This window comes from Ahaetulla prasina, chromosome 4, assembly GCF_028640845.1.
Source record: "Ahaetulla prasina isolate Xishuangbanna chromosome 4, ASM2864084v1, whole genome shotgun sequence".
Classification (NCBI taxonomy): Eukaryota; Metazoa; Chordata; class Lepidosauria; order Squamata; family Colubridae; genus Ahaetulla; species Ahaetulla prasina.
In genome coordinates this window covers 12,869,244-12,885,418 of record NC_080542.1, presented here as the reverse complement: position 1 = coordinate 12,885,418, position 16,175 = coordinate 12,869,244, and the positions used below count along the sequence as shown (strand labels likewise).

The following is a 16,175-nucleotide window of genomic DNA, read 5'->3' as shown; positions in this document are numbered from 1 at the left end:
ATTTTTTAATGTGCTTCCAAGAATTCATCAGGGTGGGAAAAAATATTCTATAGTTCCAGAGAATTCCATCTTTACAGCCACAGAATTAGCAAAATGTTGTTTTAATGATAATTGTTTTTTTTTCCTTCTAGCTCCTATATAATTGTCAGTTATGGCCCCTTTGGTTCTGAGCCCAAGGATGTCATCATCCTATTTCTTACTCAAAATCTCTAAGGAGTTTGACTGAATATCCATTGATTTCTCTTATAATTAACAGCAGAGTCTCGGTAATGCAACTTCTTCTCAAATCCTTAGAGATCTCCAACTCCCCCAAAACAGGTGAAGACTGAAAGGTGCTATTATTTTTGGAACCAGAGGGCTAGAAATGCCATAATATGAGAAAGAATATATATGCAGATTATTCTGAATAATGAGAGCTTCTTCTTTTTTTAATGTTTCATTATTGCAGATGGAGCTGATTCATATATGGTGATGAAAATCTTCTTGAAAGAGATGGTATTTTTCATGGCAATAATAGCAGTCCTGTTGCCAGGGGTTACATGCCTTATTTCTTATACTAAAGCATGTTCTGTGGGGAAACCTCAATTTATAAAACACAAGTATTTTGTGCCAGGAGATTTCATGATAGCTGGGATAATCTCTCAGTTCTACATGATATCTGAGCGAGTGGGTTTCACCAGACATCCATCTGAAGAACTGATTGATGACTTCATGTAAAGACTTTCTCTTATTAGCTGTAGCATGTCTCAAACCAGATATCTTTCTCTAAGAAGATGCCTGGACTGAGTTAATCAGTGATATTGCGTGCAGCACAAATTATTTCTCCTGGTTTTTGGCTGATTAGTTCCTTCATTCTTAAGCTAATAGAAATGGATTTGCACGGATACATTTTACCTGGCAAATAAATTACAAACACACATAGATATGCACATAGATATACACATTAAGGGGCGTGCATAAGAGCACAATAGTGCCTATCGTTCCTGTCCTATTGTTTCCTTTCATTATATCCAATTAATATTGTTATTACATACTCATACTTATATATATACTTATCTATTATATAGTTATTTCATGCTTACACTTATATATACTGTGTGACAAAAATAAAAATAAAAAATATGCACATATTTAAGGCAGATCTCACCCCAGTGCTTTTGTTTAAATTCTATACTGGGCTTTTCTCATTTTCTTTCCGTGGAATGAATTTTCAGTGCTCTTCTATTGAAACATAGTTTATAGCTAATTGAATGTCAACCTTTCACAGTTTAATGAAAAGCAACATTCCAATATCAAAGATGCTACCACAAAGAGAAGCAACCTAGAACTAAGGAGAACTGTCCTGACAGTGAGAACAATTAATCAATAGAACAATTTGCCTCCAGAAGTTGTGAGTGCTCCAGCACTGGAGGTTTTGAAGAAGAAATTGGATAATCATTTGTCTGAAATGGCATAGGGTTTCCTGACTTCCAAAATCCCTTCCAACTCTGTTATTCTGTTTGCTCCCAAGTAAGGTTTAAAATACGTTTTATTCCTCTTCCCATAAAAATACCCAAGGCGAAGATTGAAGAGCTAAAGATACAAGACTTAGAAGTTGGTCTGAGAATTACAGGTAGATCATAATGTTATTATTAATGTTCCTTCAAGCAATCCATCAGTTTCCTAGTGAATCATTTTTAGAAATCGTAACAGCTGGCTTTAAAAAAGAGAAAGTTTTATCCAAGACCATTTTCCCTTTCATCAAAACATAATGTTTTACATGCTTTCTTCTTGCATGGTACTATGCAATCTGTTGTTTTTTTCTGTATAACATTTAGCAGAATTGTAAATAAAGTATATCTAATGCCAAATTCTTTAAGATAACAAATATGATTTGTAATGTATCTGTGTAGATTTTTTCTACAGAACTACCAACATATCCTGGCCTTAGTTTTTGCTGTAAAGGAGATCAATGAAAACAATCACATTTTATTCAACATGACTCTGGGTATGCACCTCTCTAACAGTTATTCCATGGCAAGATGGACCTACTTGGCTTCAATGGAGCTCCTCTCAACACGGGGCAGATTTATCCCCAGTTATAAGTGTGATACTAAGGACTGGGCAGTATCTGTCATTGCAGGACCTAACTCTGACATCTATCCCTTCATGGCAAACATTTTGAATGTCTACAAGATGCCCCAGGTAAGATTTGCTCTTGAAATACATATCATGGGCTGTGACAATAATTTTGAGACATAGGAGGAAGAACTGTAGCCCAGACAATGATCTGCTAAAAAAAATCTGAGCCGAAACCAATTTGAGAAAGCATCTCAGAATTGACTCCAGGAAGGAAGGAAGGAAGGAAGGAAGGAAGGAAGGAAGGAAGGAAGGAAGGAAGGAAGGAAGGAAGGAAGGAAGGAAGGAAGGAAGGCTGGCTCGTTCTGTAATATGAAGATCAAGATAAATCTTCCCAAGTGCTAATACATTGAATTGCTTAATCAAGCCCACGAATACTTAATGCTATTATTAAAACATGGTGAGAAAAAGAATTGATGAATAGAATAGAATAAAATAGAATAGAATAGAATAGAATAGAATAGAATAGAATAGAATAGAACAGAACAGAATTTTTTATTGGCCAAGTGTGATTGGATACACAAGGAATTTGTCTTGGTCATATGCTCTCAGTGTACATAAAAGAAACCATTAGAGAGCATTTCACCGAGGCAGCCTTCGTCGGCACCATCTTGAATGTTATTAAATTAAATTAAATTAAATTGAATGTTATTAAATGTTAATAAATATATTAACATTTCTATTAAGTGTATTTATAAGTTAAGGAATCATAGCATTTTAATTAGTTTGGATTCAGATTTAGTAGTAAATCGAATATAGTACCTAAACATATCTATGTCATATGGTCGCCACTGCATTGTTCATGACATTGATGATTTGTGTTGTTTTGCTTAAATGTCATTTTGTAGATGAAACCAGTAGGTGGGAAATGCTTTCAGACTTGCAAGATTGTGGGTTCATGGTCTGGATTACCTCAAATGATTGACATCAATCTTGCCCACCTAAAAGTGCTTCCCTCTTCAGCAGCTTTTACACTGCAATAAATTAGGAAGAGTCAATTCTGAGGTGGTTATATCATTTCTTGAATGAGATGGTTATAGCATTCTTCTTTTAACTGTTTTTATTAAAGTCTATTATATGATAAAATATATCATCAATATTTTTGAAATCAAGAATGGTAAAGAAAAAGAAAGATAAAGTCAAGAGAAATCAAGAAAGAAAAAGAAAAGAAACAAAGATGTAGAAAGAAAAATATAAACCAATGGTTTCTGATTTTTTTAATTTTATTTTTATCTTCTTTATCTTTAATTTTTAAAGTTAGTCTGTTCACTTCAGCATACTCCCAATTTTTTCTAATTACAACCTCGTCTGGTGGGATGTTCATATTTTTCCAGTATTTAGCATATGTGATCCTTGCTGCCGTCAGTACATGTAATGCTAAATATGTGGTCGCTTTATCATAGCTATATAGATAGTGTACCTAAGAGGCATGTTTCTGGTTTGAATTCAATATTTTGTTCAGTTATTATTTCCAGCCAGTTATGTATGTTCTCCCAATATTTTCTTGCTTTACAGCACATCCACCACATGTGATAATAGGTGCCTGGGATCTGGTTGCATTTCCAGCATTAGGTGGATAGGTTATTGAACATTTTCGCCAATCTCGCAGATGGTAAATGCCACCTGTAAAACATTTTGTATAGGTTTTCTTTGTAGGCCAAGACCATAGTCAATTTGTAATTGCTGTCCCAAAGTTTTTGCCATTTCTCTAAATCTATATTATAACTGAAATTTTTTGCACAGGCAATCATTGTTTCTTTAACCATTTCTTCCTCCATTTTATAGTTCAGTAAATAATTATATGTTTTTTTAATCACTTTTTCATCTGTCCCATTAACATTTTGTCAAATGTTGTTGGTTCTTTATTTACACTCTATGTTCTAGCGTCTTTCTCATATCATGACTGAATCGGGAAATAAGGCTACCAAGCTAGATCTACCGCTTGGTTCTGAAGTTGTTGCCTAGATTTAAGGTTTCTGATTTTTTTTAGTCTCAGTCGGGTATATGAAAAAGCTACAACCTCAATCTTTTCTTTACATTTCCAGTTAAATCAAACCATTTCTATAACAACAAAGTTGATCAAATCATCAAAATCTAAAATCAGTTTCATTTTTTCTCCATTTTAAATGTAAATTCAGAAGTGGTTTCCAGGCGAAAACAAAACTAAGTAAATTGTTCCCTTTAATTAAAAACGGTCGATTTTGACATCCTGGTCACAAATGAATGCATTTCTGTCTTTAGCTTTGTAATTATACCACTTCTAAACATCAGATATTTATGACCAAGATTAGATATCTATTAATGTTTGCATTAATGTTTAGAACAAAGACCATGAATTAAGAACAGATTTTTCAAAAATAAAAGACTTCAATTTGGAAAACCATGTGTGTCCCCCCCTTTTTTTTTTACATTTAGCTGATATATGGATCTTCTCCTATGCAAGATGACCAGATACAAGCTGCTTTCTTCCATTGCTTTTTCCCAGATGGAGACCAACAGATTGTGGCTATTCTCCAGTTGCTGTTGTATTTTAGCTGGAAATGGATTGGGCTGATTCGCCAAGCTATTGAGAGTGGAGACAGATTCATTCAAAACACTGTTCCTTTGTTTTCCAAACAAGGTATCTGCTTTGCATTCATGAGAGAGATGCCCATGGAAACATCTTCTAATGATGTAATGGAATCCTATAAAGTTTATACCGAAATGTTCATTATTATCATGAAGAGCACTACCAATGTCATTATCCTATATTGTGAAAACCAAGTCACAGTCGCTTTTAGAATGTTGCCCTATTTTACAGAATTTGGAGAGTTGCCCATTGAGAGAAAAGATAAAGTTTGGATAATGCCAGCCCAGATGGAGTTTACATCTCTTCCCTTTCAAAAAACTATCGCTATGGACATTTTCCATGGTGTTATAAGTTTTGAAGTTTCTTCCAAGGAGATTTCTGGATTTAATAAATTCCTTCAGATGAGAAAACCAACTTCAGAAGCAGAAGACCATTTAATGAGAGTGTTTTGGGAAGTGGTTTTTGAATGTTCTTTTCCTAAAGATAATTTAGATGAAGATGCTGGGAAGCTGTGCACTGGAGAAGAGAAGTTGGAAAATCTACCTAAGTCTGTCTTTGATACCACCATGACTGGACAGAGTTACACCATCTACAATGCAGTTTATGCTGTGGGACATGCTTTACAAGCCATGTTTTCCCCCAAACACACAACAAGAGCAAAAGTTGGGAGAGAAATGCTTTTGACTCAAAAGGCATGGCAGGTAATAAGATTGAATGAACATTTCCCATTGCTCTTCTTGCTAATGCAGTGCTTTGTCCTACTTTTATGAATACACCATTGACATGTATGATTTTAAGTCTCCGGCTACTCCTTTTCCCCTATCCTTTTGGGATGTAGAGAAACCTTTGTAACTGTGAATAGGTAACAAGGCTACAACAATGATACAACAATATGGAGGCCATATCATATCTTATACAACTTATCATATCCAAATACATTTTACTTAGTTACAATTTCTGCCAAAGTATTCTTTTTCCATATTTTTAATCATATCTTAATATTTCTATGCTTGTTTATATAAATCACATCTTTTGCCCTCAGGTTCTAATTTCTCCATTTTTACTGATATATATTCTCTTTTATTATTTTTAAAATAATTCAATCTTTATCCAGATATGTTCAAACATATTCAAGGTTGCCTTTCTTCCATTTCATCTTTTTTGTTTCACAGCAATCTTTCTTCTCTTTCTCTTTCCTCTCCCTCCCTTCTTTTAACCTTCCTACTTTCTTCCCTCCTCTCCTACTCCTTCTCTACTTCCCTTCTTTTTTCCCCCTCCTCCTTTCTTTCTCCCTATCTAACCTTCTCTCCTACTCTTATTTCCCCTCCCTTTCTTCCTCTCCTCTTCCCTTTTTTCTATTCTTCTCTCTCCTTCTCTCTTTCTTCCGTCTCTACTCCTTCTTATCTCTCTCTATTGCTGTATTCATTTTCAATTCAGTATTTTTCACTATGGTATCCAGACAACCCCGATTTTTCCTCCATTTATTGAATGTATTTCTCAGAATTTCCCTCATATATTTTAATTATTAACAATGAATTTCAATTTATTACATTTTTACCTTACAACCTTTTAGTTAGTTCAATCTTCCACCTCTTCTTTTCTTTAAATCCTTATTCCCAGTTCAATAATTGTTTTTCTCTTTCATTAGTATATATCATTTACTAACATTTCAATTTTGTTCAATTTTAAATCTCACTTTCAATTATTTTCACCCATAAACCATTCTATCTCTCACATTTCATTTGATGGTCTATTTTTCATTTTGCATTAAACAGTATATTTCTTCTTTTTTGCTTCTTACATACTGTACACTTCATTTCATCCTTGCTTATTTCCATTTTACAATAATCTATATATTTCTTCTAATTTACTTCTTGCATACAGTTTCTACTACTAATATCCTTCCCTTAAATCAAGCTATTGATGTTTTAATTTCCTTTCTGCTATCCATTTTTCTTCCCCTTTTAATCATTTTCTTTTGGTCTCTCCAAAATTCCATTTCTTAATGTTTTTCTCCCTTTCTCCCTTTCTCTTATCGTCTTCTTTTTCTTTTTCTTGTAACTTTCTTTCTGTCTCCTTTCTCTAATTTTTACTCTTTTAATTTTCCCCATTAATCTTTTCCCATTTCCTTCTCTTCTCTTCTGTTTTGAGATATACTTCCCCATATCCATTTTTATTCTATCACTGTCGATCCCAGTGTAATCATCTATATTTTTATCTTCAATTATTTCCTTTTCAACATTGTATTCTTGCTCCTTTTGCTTCTCACTCATATTTTCTTTTTCCCTTTTTTTGCATTCTAATATAATCCTCCACTTCTTTATTTCCCTTAAATGCTTCTCACACCTTTTGAAACATCTCCCTAAGATCCTTATACTCATGCTTCTGACTCTCCATGTTATTAATTTAAAGAGAAAGGATTTTTAAATTTATTATTTTAGCTTATGTATAATTCAAATTCAAGTCCATATAATGTCTCTTTTTTCTTTCCAAATAATGTCCAATTCAAATGTTCATTTAAACCGTTCCAGTTTGTGTCTTTATTCTTTCCACTCCTTTTTGAAATCGTGCTCCAGCTATTTAAACAAATACTCCTCCAGTATCCACGATGGTCTGAGTAATGCAATACTTTCTTTCCACCAGCAGATGTCTCTCTCCAATTCACAAATCCCCCGTCAAGAAAATGTCAATTGTTAATCCACAAAATAATAAATACTTCCTTTTCTTCAATTAAATCCTTTTGTTGTTAAAGAATGCTTTTCCTCAGTTGTCTTTTTCTTTTAATTATTTTTAGTTCCTTCCAAGTCCAATTTTAAATCCAGATGGAAAGTGTTCCTTTTAGGGCTTTAATCTTAAAGTTCCTCTTTGTTTTTTGTTCTCCTTCACTTTGAATTCCCATGTGCCATTTAGCCACTAATATCAGGTTGGGACTTCTTTCAAGCTTTAAAAATGTTTCCTTCTTACCTGTGAGTTGGCCAATCACTTACCCGGTAACAATACTCAGTTCAATCGCTGTTCCTGCTCAAATCTTAGCCCAGTTGCCCCAGCTTGTAGCAGTCATTTCAATGGCCGCCGCCCCTGCTGCCAGGTCAAAGAGCTGTCTCCGACCTTTTGAGGAACTTGCCTGTTCTTCTTGGTCTTCCGAGGCACCTCACTCTCTCCCCCATACCTCCAAGACAGTTCCGGTCCAAAGACCCCCCAAAAGCAGTTTGTCTGGTTGGGTTTTCGCAAAGCTCATCGGAACTTCGCTATTTCCCAACCAGTATCGCCGTGACACTTCCGGTTTCTCCGTTTGGAACAGGTTCAAAACACCTGGGACAGGGGAGAAACATGGATGAAGGTTGAAAAACACTAATTGTATTAATGAACTCAGTTGTTTTAAATCAATATCCATCTTAATACCATTGAAATTGATCTCCCTCCCTCCCTTCTTTCTTCCTCCCCCTCTCTCCTTCCTCCCCCTCCCCTCCTCTTACATTCTTTTTATTACCAACCTTTGCTTCATTTTAGTTACATCACTATTTGAGAACCATGTCATTTAATAACACTGCAGGAGAGAAAATTTCCTTTAATGAAAATGGGGATTTAGACACTGGATTTGACATTATCAACTGGGTCACATTCCCAAATGAGACTTTTGTTAAAGTCAAAGTTGGAAAGATCGACCCAGCGGCTTCTCCAGATAAGGTATTGACCATTCCTGCACAAGACATCACATGGCCTTCCGTGTTTAACCAGGTATTTCCTGCTCAGATTTCAAACTGTATATTCTTCCCTTTGCCTTCTTGTTTCCAGAATGGATCTTACCTTTAAAGTTGTCAGGCCAAAAACTACAAAGACGAAGGAATAATGACCAGAGATTTTGAAATATAAAGACTTAAATCTCTGTATAGCAAAATAATTTACTGGTATATCCTCATTAAATCTTAATGGTTATAGGAGAATTTAATCCAATAGCTGCTGTCTATTTCTGCTGGCATTTCAAGCTTGTCTAGTTTAAAAATATATTTGAAAGTTGCTAAAGTATTTAAAGCTATCATATAATTCACAAAATAATAACATAAGAAATATCTCAGTTTGTCTGTTAAACAGTCCCATTAATCTGAATGTTGATTTTCCCCACAAAAAAATAATAATATTTTCCCCTTAGTCTTCTCCTTTCTTAAATGCCATGTCCAGATTTTAAAGTTTTCATTTGATAATCATTGTATCTGGGGAGCAGTCAGCCTTTATTTGATCCAGGGATTGATTATCCTGACTGGGAAATGCCCAGCCAGGGAGAAAGAAGAAATCAAGCAGGGATTTATTTGTTTGTTTGTTTGTTTGTTTGTTTGTTTGTTTGTTTGTTTGTCAAACATGTACAAGATAACAAGTATAGGTATGAACACAAACATGAACAAAGGAAGTAAATACAGATAAATGGGGACAGTAACACAGGGATGGTAGGCATGCTAGTGCACTTATGCAGGCCCCCTTTACAGAGCTCTTAGGAATGGGGTAAGGTCCACGGTAGTTTGAGATTGAAGCTGAGAGTGTTTGAGGCTGTAACAATGGAGTTGGGTAGAGCATTTCAGGTGTTGACCACTCTGTTGCTGCAATTGAGTTTGAAGCGTTTTACCTTGAGTTTGTATCGATTGCTTGTCTGTGTATTATTGTGGCTGAAGCTGAAGAAGTCATTGACAGGCAATACGTTATAGCAGACAATTTTGTATACTATGCTTAGATCGAACCGCAGGTGGTGCAGTTGCAGAAACTGACAACGCCCAAAATTTCAAGCCTGGTAGCATAGGGAATTCTATTGTGAGTAGAGAAGTGGAAGTATTCTTCTTTTGAAATACCTCCGAACCTGCTCAATTGTGTTACTGTCCCATATAAAGTGTGGGTTCCAGGTGGTCAAGCTGTATTCAAGAATTGGTTTGGCAATACAGTGTTATTAGAGAAGAAACTTCCCAAAATTAATTTAACAATTCTTAATGCCTTTTTGGCAATGCTGATACACTGAGCTCTGGGACTGAGATTGTTTGAGATGAGCACTCCTATGTCCTTGACAAAGGGAGGGTCATCTACGTGGTCATTTCTGCCCAACTTGTATTTGGTGTTCTGATTTTTATTGCCAATGTGTAAGACAGAGCATTTATTAGTTGAAATTTGGAGTTTCCAATTGCGCGACAGTTCTGACATATTGTCAATTAGCCTGAATCACAAGCAATCAAGGACCCACATCCTCCCAAGCTCCATGGAACCTTATCTATATGTTTCCCAGGGAAGGCAAGAAGTCTGGAGAGATTCCTGTATTATAAATAGTATTTATTTGTTTATTTATTTATTTATTAGATTTTTATACCGCCCTTCTCCCGAAGGACTCAGGGCGGTGTACAGCCAGAATAAAAACAAAATATATACAATTTAAAACAACATTTAAAAAGAGCAAATTTTAAAGGCTGATTATTAAAATTTAGATTTAAAATTTAAAAAATATTAAGAATACCCAATTAAAATTCATCAATAATTATGCCAGTCCCGCTTTAATGAATAAATATGTTTTGAGCTCACGACGGAAGGTCCGAAGATCAGGCACTTGACGCAAGCCAGGGGGAAGTTCGTTCCAGAGCGTCACTGCCCCCACAGAGAAGGCCCTACTCCTGGGGGCCGCCAGCCGACACTGTTTGGCGGACGGCACCCTGAGGAGACCCTCTCTGTGAGAGCGTATGGGTCAGTGGGAGGCAAAGGGTAACAGCAGGCGGTCTCGTAAGTACCCGGGTCCTAAGCCATGGAGTGCTTTAAAGATAGTTACCAGAATCTTGAAGCGCACCCGAAAGACCACAGGAAGCCAGTGCAAGCTACGGAGCAGCAATGTCACGTGGGAGCCACTAGCGGCTCCTGTTACTACTCACGCAGCCGCATTCTGGACTAACTGCAGCCTCCGGGTGCACCTCAAGGGCAGCCCCATGTAGAAAGCATTGCAATAATCCAGCCTAGACATAACCAGAGCGTGAGTGACCATGCATAAGGCCATAAAATAGTCCATAAATCAATCAGAATAGAGCTGAAAGGGATCTTGGCAGTCTTTTAGTCCAAACACTTGAACTATTTGAACAAGTCGAACTAGTCAATTTGAATTCTTCATGTGTTGATCTATTGAACATAGTACATAGAATAATAAAGTTGGAAGCAACCTTGGAGGTCTTCTAATCCAACCCCCTGCTCAAGTAGGAGACTCTACATCATTGTCCAGTCTCTTTTAGAAAGACTCCAGTGATGGAGCACCCACAACTTCTGAAGGCACGCTTTCCATTGGTTGATTACTCTTGTCGTTAGGCTATTTCTCCTTACTTCTTGGTTGCTTGACTCCTTGGTTAGTTTTAATCCATTGTTTCTCATCTTGCCTTTTGGTGCTTGGGAAAATAGTTTTATCCCCTTGTCTTTATAGGAACCCTCAAATATTGGAACACTGTTATTATTTCACCCCTAGTCCTTCTTTTTCCTTAGACTAGACATACCCAATTCCTGTAACCATTCTTCATAGGTTTTAGCCTCCAACCTCCTAAACATTCTTGTTGCTTGCTTGCTTGGGCCTGAGAGTTATTTTTGCCATCTATGTTCCTCTTGATATTAATGTGAAATCTGCATCATATGCAACTATCTATCTTTTTCTTTCTTCTTTATCCTCTATGTCCTCAATTCCAAGACATGCGTTATAGGTGGCCATCTTTTAAACTTGTCACCAAAATATCCTCATTCTTCATCCTTTTTTTTAAAAAAGTCATTTGGTTTCTTTCCTAGAATCTCTTCTACATGTCTTCCGTGTATTGTCCACTTTGCTTGTTATTGAATCCTTGGAAACAACCGCAAAATCCTTTCCTCTATTACCTTCAGTTGTATGTTCGAACAAGCCTGCAGCTACTTTTTACACCTTTTACACTTTTTTTCTTATTTGTTTTAAAAACATTCTTTTTCTTTTACTTCCAAAGTGAGGGCTGAACCAGCATTTTTCTTTCCTTCAGCAACAGATGAATGGCCACCTACCATTTTGGGGACACTAGAAATAATACGATTGTCCTCAGCCTATTCTAAGATGCTGGGAAGGCTATTTCTAATCATGCTTTATTTTCCCATATCAAAAGCAAAGGTTCCCCCCATCTGCTATCTTTCCTATGGATGCTGGTTTACTCTGGCAAGTATGCCCACTCCACCATTCTCAAACTCCGCTTTCTTTTTTCAATGGTCTTTCATTTGGACTGTCTGGATGGTTATTATTACTTACATTTATTCATTAAACATGAAACTCAGTCAACTGAACATTTAAAAATGTGTCACAAATACTATTGACTGGTGCTAATGGTTGATATGGGTTGCTGCCAGCATCCTAGGTATCAACCAAGTACCTTCTTAAATATATGATGTTCCGAGTAGTGCAGTTTTTTTGCAGTTCTGCTGGTGGTATTGCAGGAAGCTGTAATTTCTTGAAGTGTTTTGTAAAATTCTTGTACATGGTACCAAGGACCCCAATGACAATTGGTATCGCTGTTATATGTTTTATCCATAGCAGCATTGTTTGATGGCCAGGTCACAATATTTCGTGATTTTTACCAGTTCTTTTTCTTCAACTCTAGTGTCTCCTGCTACAGCGATATCAATAAACTTGTTGTTGTTGTTGTTGTTGTTGTTGTTGTTGTTGTTGTTGTTCTTCTTCTTCTTCTTCTTCTTCTTCTTCTTCTTCTTCTTCTTCTTCTTCTTCTTCTTCTTCTTCTTCTTCTTCTTCTTCTCCTCCTCCTCCTCCTCCTCCTCCTCCTCCTCCTTCTTCTTCTGGTGGCATTCAGCAGTAGAGTGGTAAAATGCTTAAAAAGAGTCAGCAGAGGAATAGTGAAATGCAGAAAACAGGAATAAATACGGTAGATGGGGGTATGAATTTATAAAGGATTAGAGGGACATGATAGCAGTCTTCCAATATTTGAGGGGCTGTCATAAAGAAGAGGGGGTCGACTTATTTTCCAAAGCACCAGAAGGCAAAACTAGAAACAATGGATGGAAACTAATCAAGGACAGAAGCAACCTAGAAATAAGGAGAATTTTTCTGAATGAGAACAATCAGCAACTTGCCTTCAGGGGTTATGGATGAACCCTCACTGGTGGCTTTTAAGAAGAAATTGGACTGATTTGTCTGATATAGTATAGGGTCTGCTAGTACAGGGTCTGCTCTTTGAGCATGGGGTTGGACTAGAAGACCTCCAAAGTCCCTTTCATCTCATTTCAAGTTAGGTTCAAAGCACATTTTTCCCTCTACCCATAAAAGTACCCACGGTGTATTTTTACACATTGTATTTTTAAGATCCCTTCCAACTCTGATGATGATGGGGAGGAGGAGGAGGAGGATAATGGATGTGGATTCTGCCAATTTCCCCTTTATGTCCAAAATGACAGGAAGAATGGTGAAATTGTTGTTCTTACTTTGTTACTTTTCTCAATACGACATTCAAGTTGAATGTTCTAAAACTTTTGAGTTTTAATAAATCCTGGTTTCACTTCCTGATAGATTCTACCTCTTTCTGTTTGCAATGACCATTGCTATTCTGGGTGGAGGAAGATGAAAATAGAAGGGAAGCCATTTTGCTGTTATACTTGCCTTCCATGTGCAAAAGGAAAAATTTCAAACCAGATGGGTAAGAGTTGTGTTGTGCAAAACTATTCAGTCTTCTTTTCTGTGATTCAAAATGCTAATTTCCAAACCTTCTACAACTGACTTCTAATGAGGTGATCAAACCAATGATACAACTGTCAGGGTTCCATGTAACAGACCCAACGCAATGAAAACTCTGAGGCCAAGATGCTCCCCAAAGTCCAAATTGACATTTTGACATGACATATTGGCACATATGGTGAAAACCAACTCTGAAGGTCCCAAGGTTTTCCCCACTCAAATTAAATCCAAAGTTCCTTCCCCCAGTCCACATGTCTATCATATCAGGGGTGGGATTCAGCCAGTTCGGACTGGTTCACACAGAGGCTCTGGGTGGGTGAAAAATGGGCCTCCCGGAAGTTCCAGATGTCTAGAAATGAGCCCGTTTCTGGCCTCCAGAGGACCTCCAGAGCCCAGTGGGAAGCCGTTTTTGCCCTCCCAGCGGCTTGAGGAAAGCCTCTGGAGCCCGGGGATGGTAAAAATGCCTCCCCACCATGGTGCAGGAGGCTGAGTAGGCCACACCCACCATGACCACACCCACCCAGCAACTGGGCTGAGAACCAGTTGCTAAAATTTTTGAACCCTACCCTTGCATCACATGGTACAACCAGGTCACAGTCCAAACTCCAGTTGGTTTCAATTCATGCCTCCCCAGCACCCGGTGGGAACGTCCTTGATTCCCAAGAGAAAGAATTTTATTTTGGCTACAGGTCCCCAGCTATCTCTACTCCTTTCTGCCATTTCCAAAGCTCCAACCAGCCTCGCTGTGGCAGCCCTAAAGTGGGTCCAAAATGGCTACAAGGTTGACAATATAAATACTAAAAATGAAAGGGTTACCACAAACAATATCTAAGTATCAGAAGATCAGCATATTTAAAAAATCGCACTAAATATAAATAGCCATTATTTAATTAGGAAAAAATTAAACCCAGTAATTAACCTTCAATTCTGCTACCTGAGCATTTCTAGAAATTGACCATAATGTTTTGATTTTTCCAGATGCGGTTGACTGCTTTCAATGTTCAGAAGACCAATATCCAAACAAGGCTCAAAACCTTTGTATTCTAAAAACAACCACCTTCCTGTCTTACAATGAGCCACTGGGAATCACCTTGGCCACTGTTAGTCTCTTCCTTTCTTTCCTCACAGCTTTGGTGCTGGGGGTCTTCATTAAACAGAGAAACACCCCCATTGTCAAAGCCAACAACAGGAGCCTCACTTACATTCTTCTCATTGTTCTCCTGCTTTCATTCCTTTGCAGTTTGCTCTTCATTGGGCAACCTGACCAAGCAAAATGTTTCATGAGACAAGCTGCTTTTGGCATCATATTCTCTGTAGCCCTTTCTTGCATATTAGGGAAAACGATCCTTGTTGTTCTTGCTTTCATGGCCACCAGGCCAGGTTCCAAAACGAGGAAATGGGTGGGGAATAAACTGTCTTTTTCTATTGTCCTGTTTTGCTCCCTGGCACAATTTACCATTTGTACAGTGTGGCTGACAATTTCTCCCCCATTCCCAGATTCTGACATGCACTCTATAGCTGAAGAAATTGTCCTACAATGTAATGAAGGTTCAACCACAATGTTTTATACAGTGCTTGGCTTTCTGGGGTTCTTGACTGCTGTCAGTTTCACTGTGGCCTTCCTAGCTAGGAAGTTACCAGATAGCTTTAATGAAGCCAAATTTATCACCTTCAGCATGTTAGTCTTTTGCAGTGTCTGGATATCATTTGTTCCAACCTATTTGAGTACCAAGGGGAAATATATGGTGGCTGTGGAGATCTTCTCCATTCTGGCTTCAGCAACTGGATTACTGAGCTGCATCTTTTCCCCCAAATGCTACATCATTATTATGAGACCCAATTTGAATACAAAGGGACAGTTAATAAAAAAATAATCCTGAATATGAAGTTCAATTTGCTCATTTATTCCATGCAGCCTTCCCTCCTACTCTAACAAAATAATACAAAGTGACATTAATGAAGACCTTTATTTTCTCCAAGCTGAATTCTCTACATTTGGTCTTTAAGATACTACCTAGAAATTTAAGCACTGCCTGAAGCCTTGCCCTGATCACTTTCATGACTGCTGCTATCTCTTATGGCAGCCTTTTTCTACTAAGTCATGCCTTCTCAAAATATCTATAGCACAGCAGAATTCAATTTTCTTTGATTCTCAGAATGCACCTTCTCCTGCAAAGCCATTTATCCTTGTTTCCTTTTTCCAACCATATACATTTCTTGGATCCAAATAATGGATCTAAGTAATGTATCCCGTTAACATTACTCAAAGTAAATTCCTTCTAATTCCCAAAGATCTGAGTAATTTATAGAGACTTGCTCAACTAAGCTTTGCTCCAGCATATGATTATTTCCTAGGCTGCTTAAGGAAAAATGTTACTTATTGTTAGACAAAATGTTTAGGAAACCAAAGACACAGGAAATACTCATGAATTTGCAGCTAGGCACTATAAATAAATGAATAATGATAGACACAACCCCGCAAAGATTAAGAGGATAGGAGTGAAGATTGTGAAATCCAAAAGCAGGTCATAATTGAGGTCTAAGTGGGTACAAGTTTTTCATCAATGCATGGCATTATGAATCGGAATTATGAGTAGGTTATGAGAAAATGTACTTTTATAGAATCATAGAAAACTATGGGAGAAAAAGATCTATTAGTCCATTGAGTCTGCCCTTTACATTTATTTGTTTTTTCTTTTCTTTTTAATGTATTTTTTAATTATTATTTTTAGATCATAGTTTTTTTTTATTTTATTTTTTACTTTTCACTTGCCATATATCTTTCTGTAT

General features: G+C 37.0%; 1 protein-coding gene across 1 annotated transcript; it reads left to right on the top strand.

The window, feature by feature from the left end:
* Positions 1-269: 269 nt before the first annotated feature.
* On the top strand, positions 270-15,259 carry LOC131197918 (vomeronasal type-2 receptor 26-like). The gene is made up of 7 exons (XM_058182420.1): positions 270-318; positions 449-713; positions 2,007-2,184; positions 4,534-5,388; positions 8,198-8,425; positions 13,221-13,347; positions 14,364-15,259. The coding sequence occupies exons 1-7, from the start codon at positions 270-272 to the stop codon at positions 15,257-15,259; spliced, it is 2,598 nt and encodes an 865-aa protein (XP_058038403.1).
* The last annotated feature ends 916 nt before the right edge of the window (positions 15,260-16,175 follow it).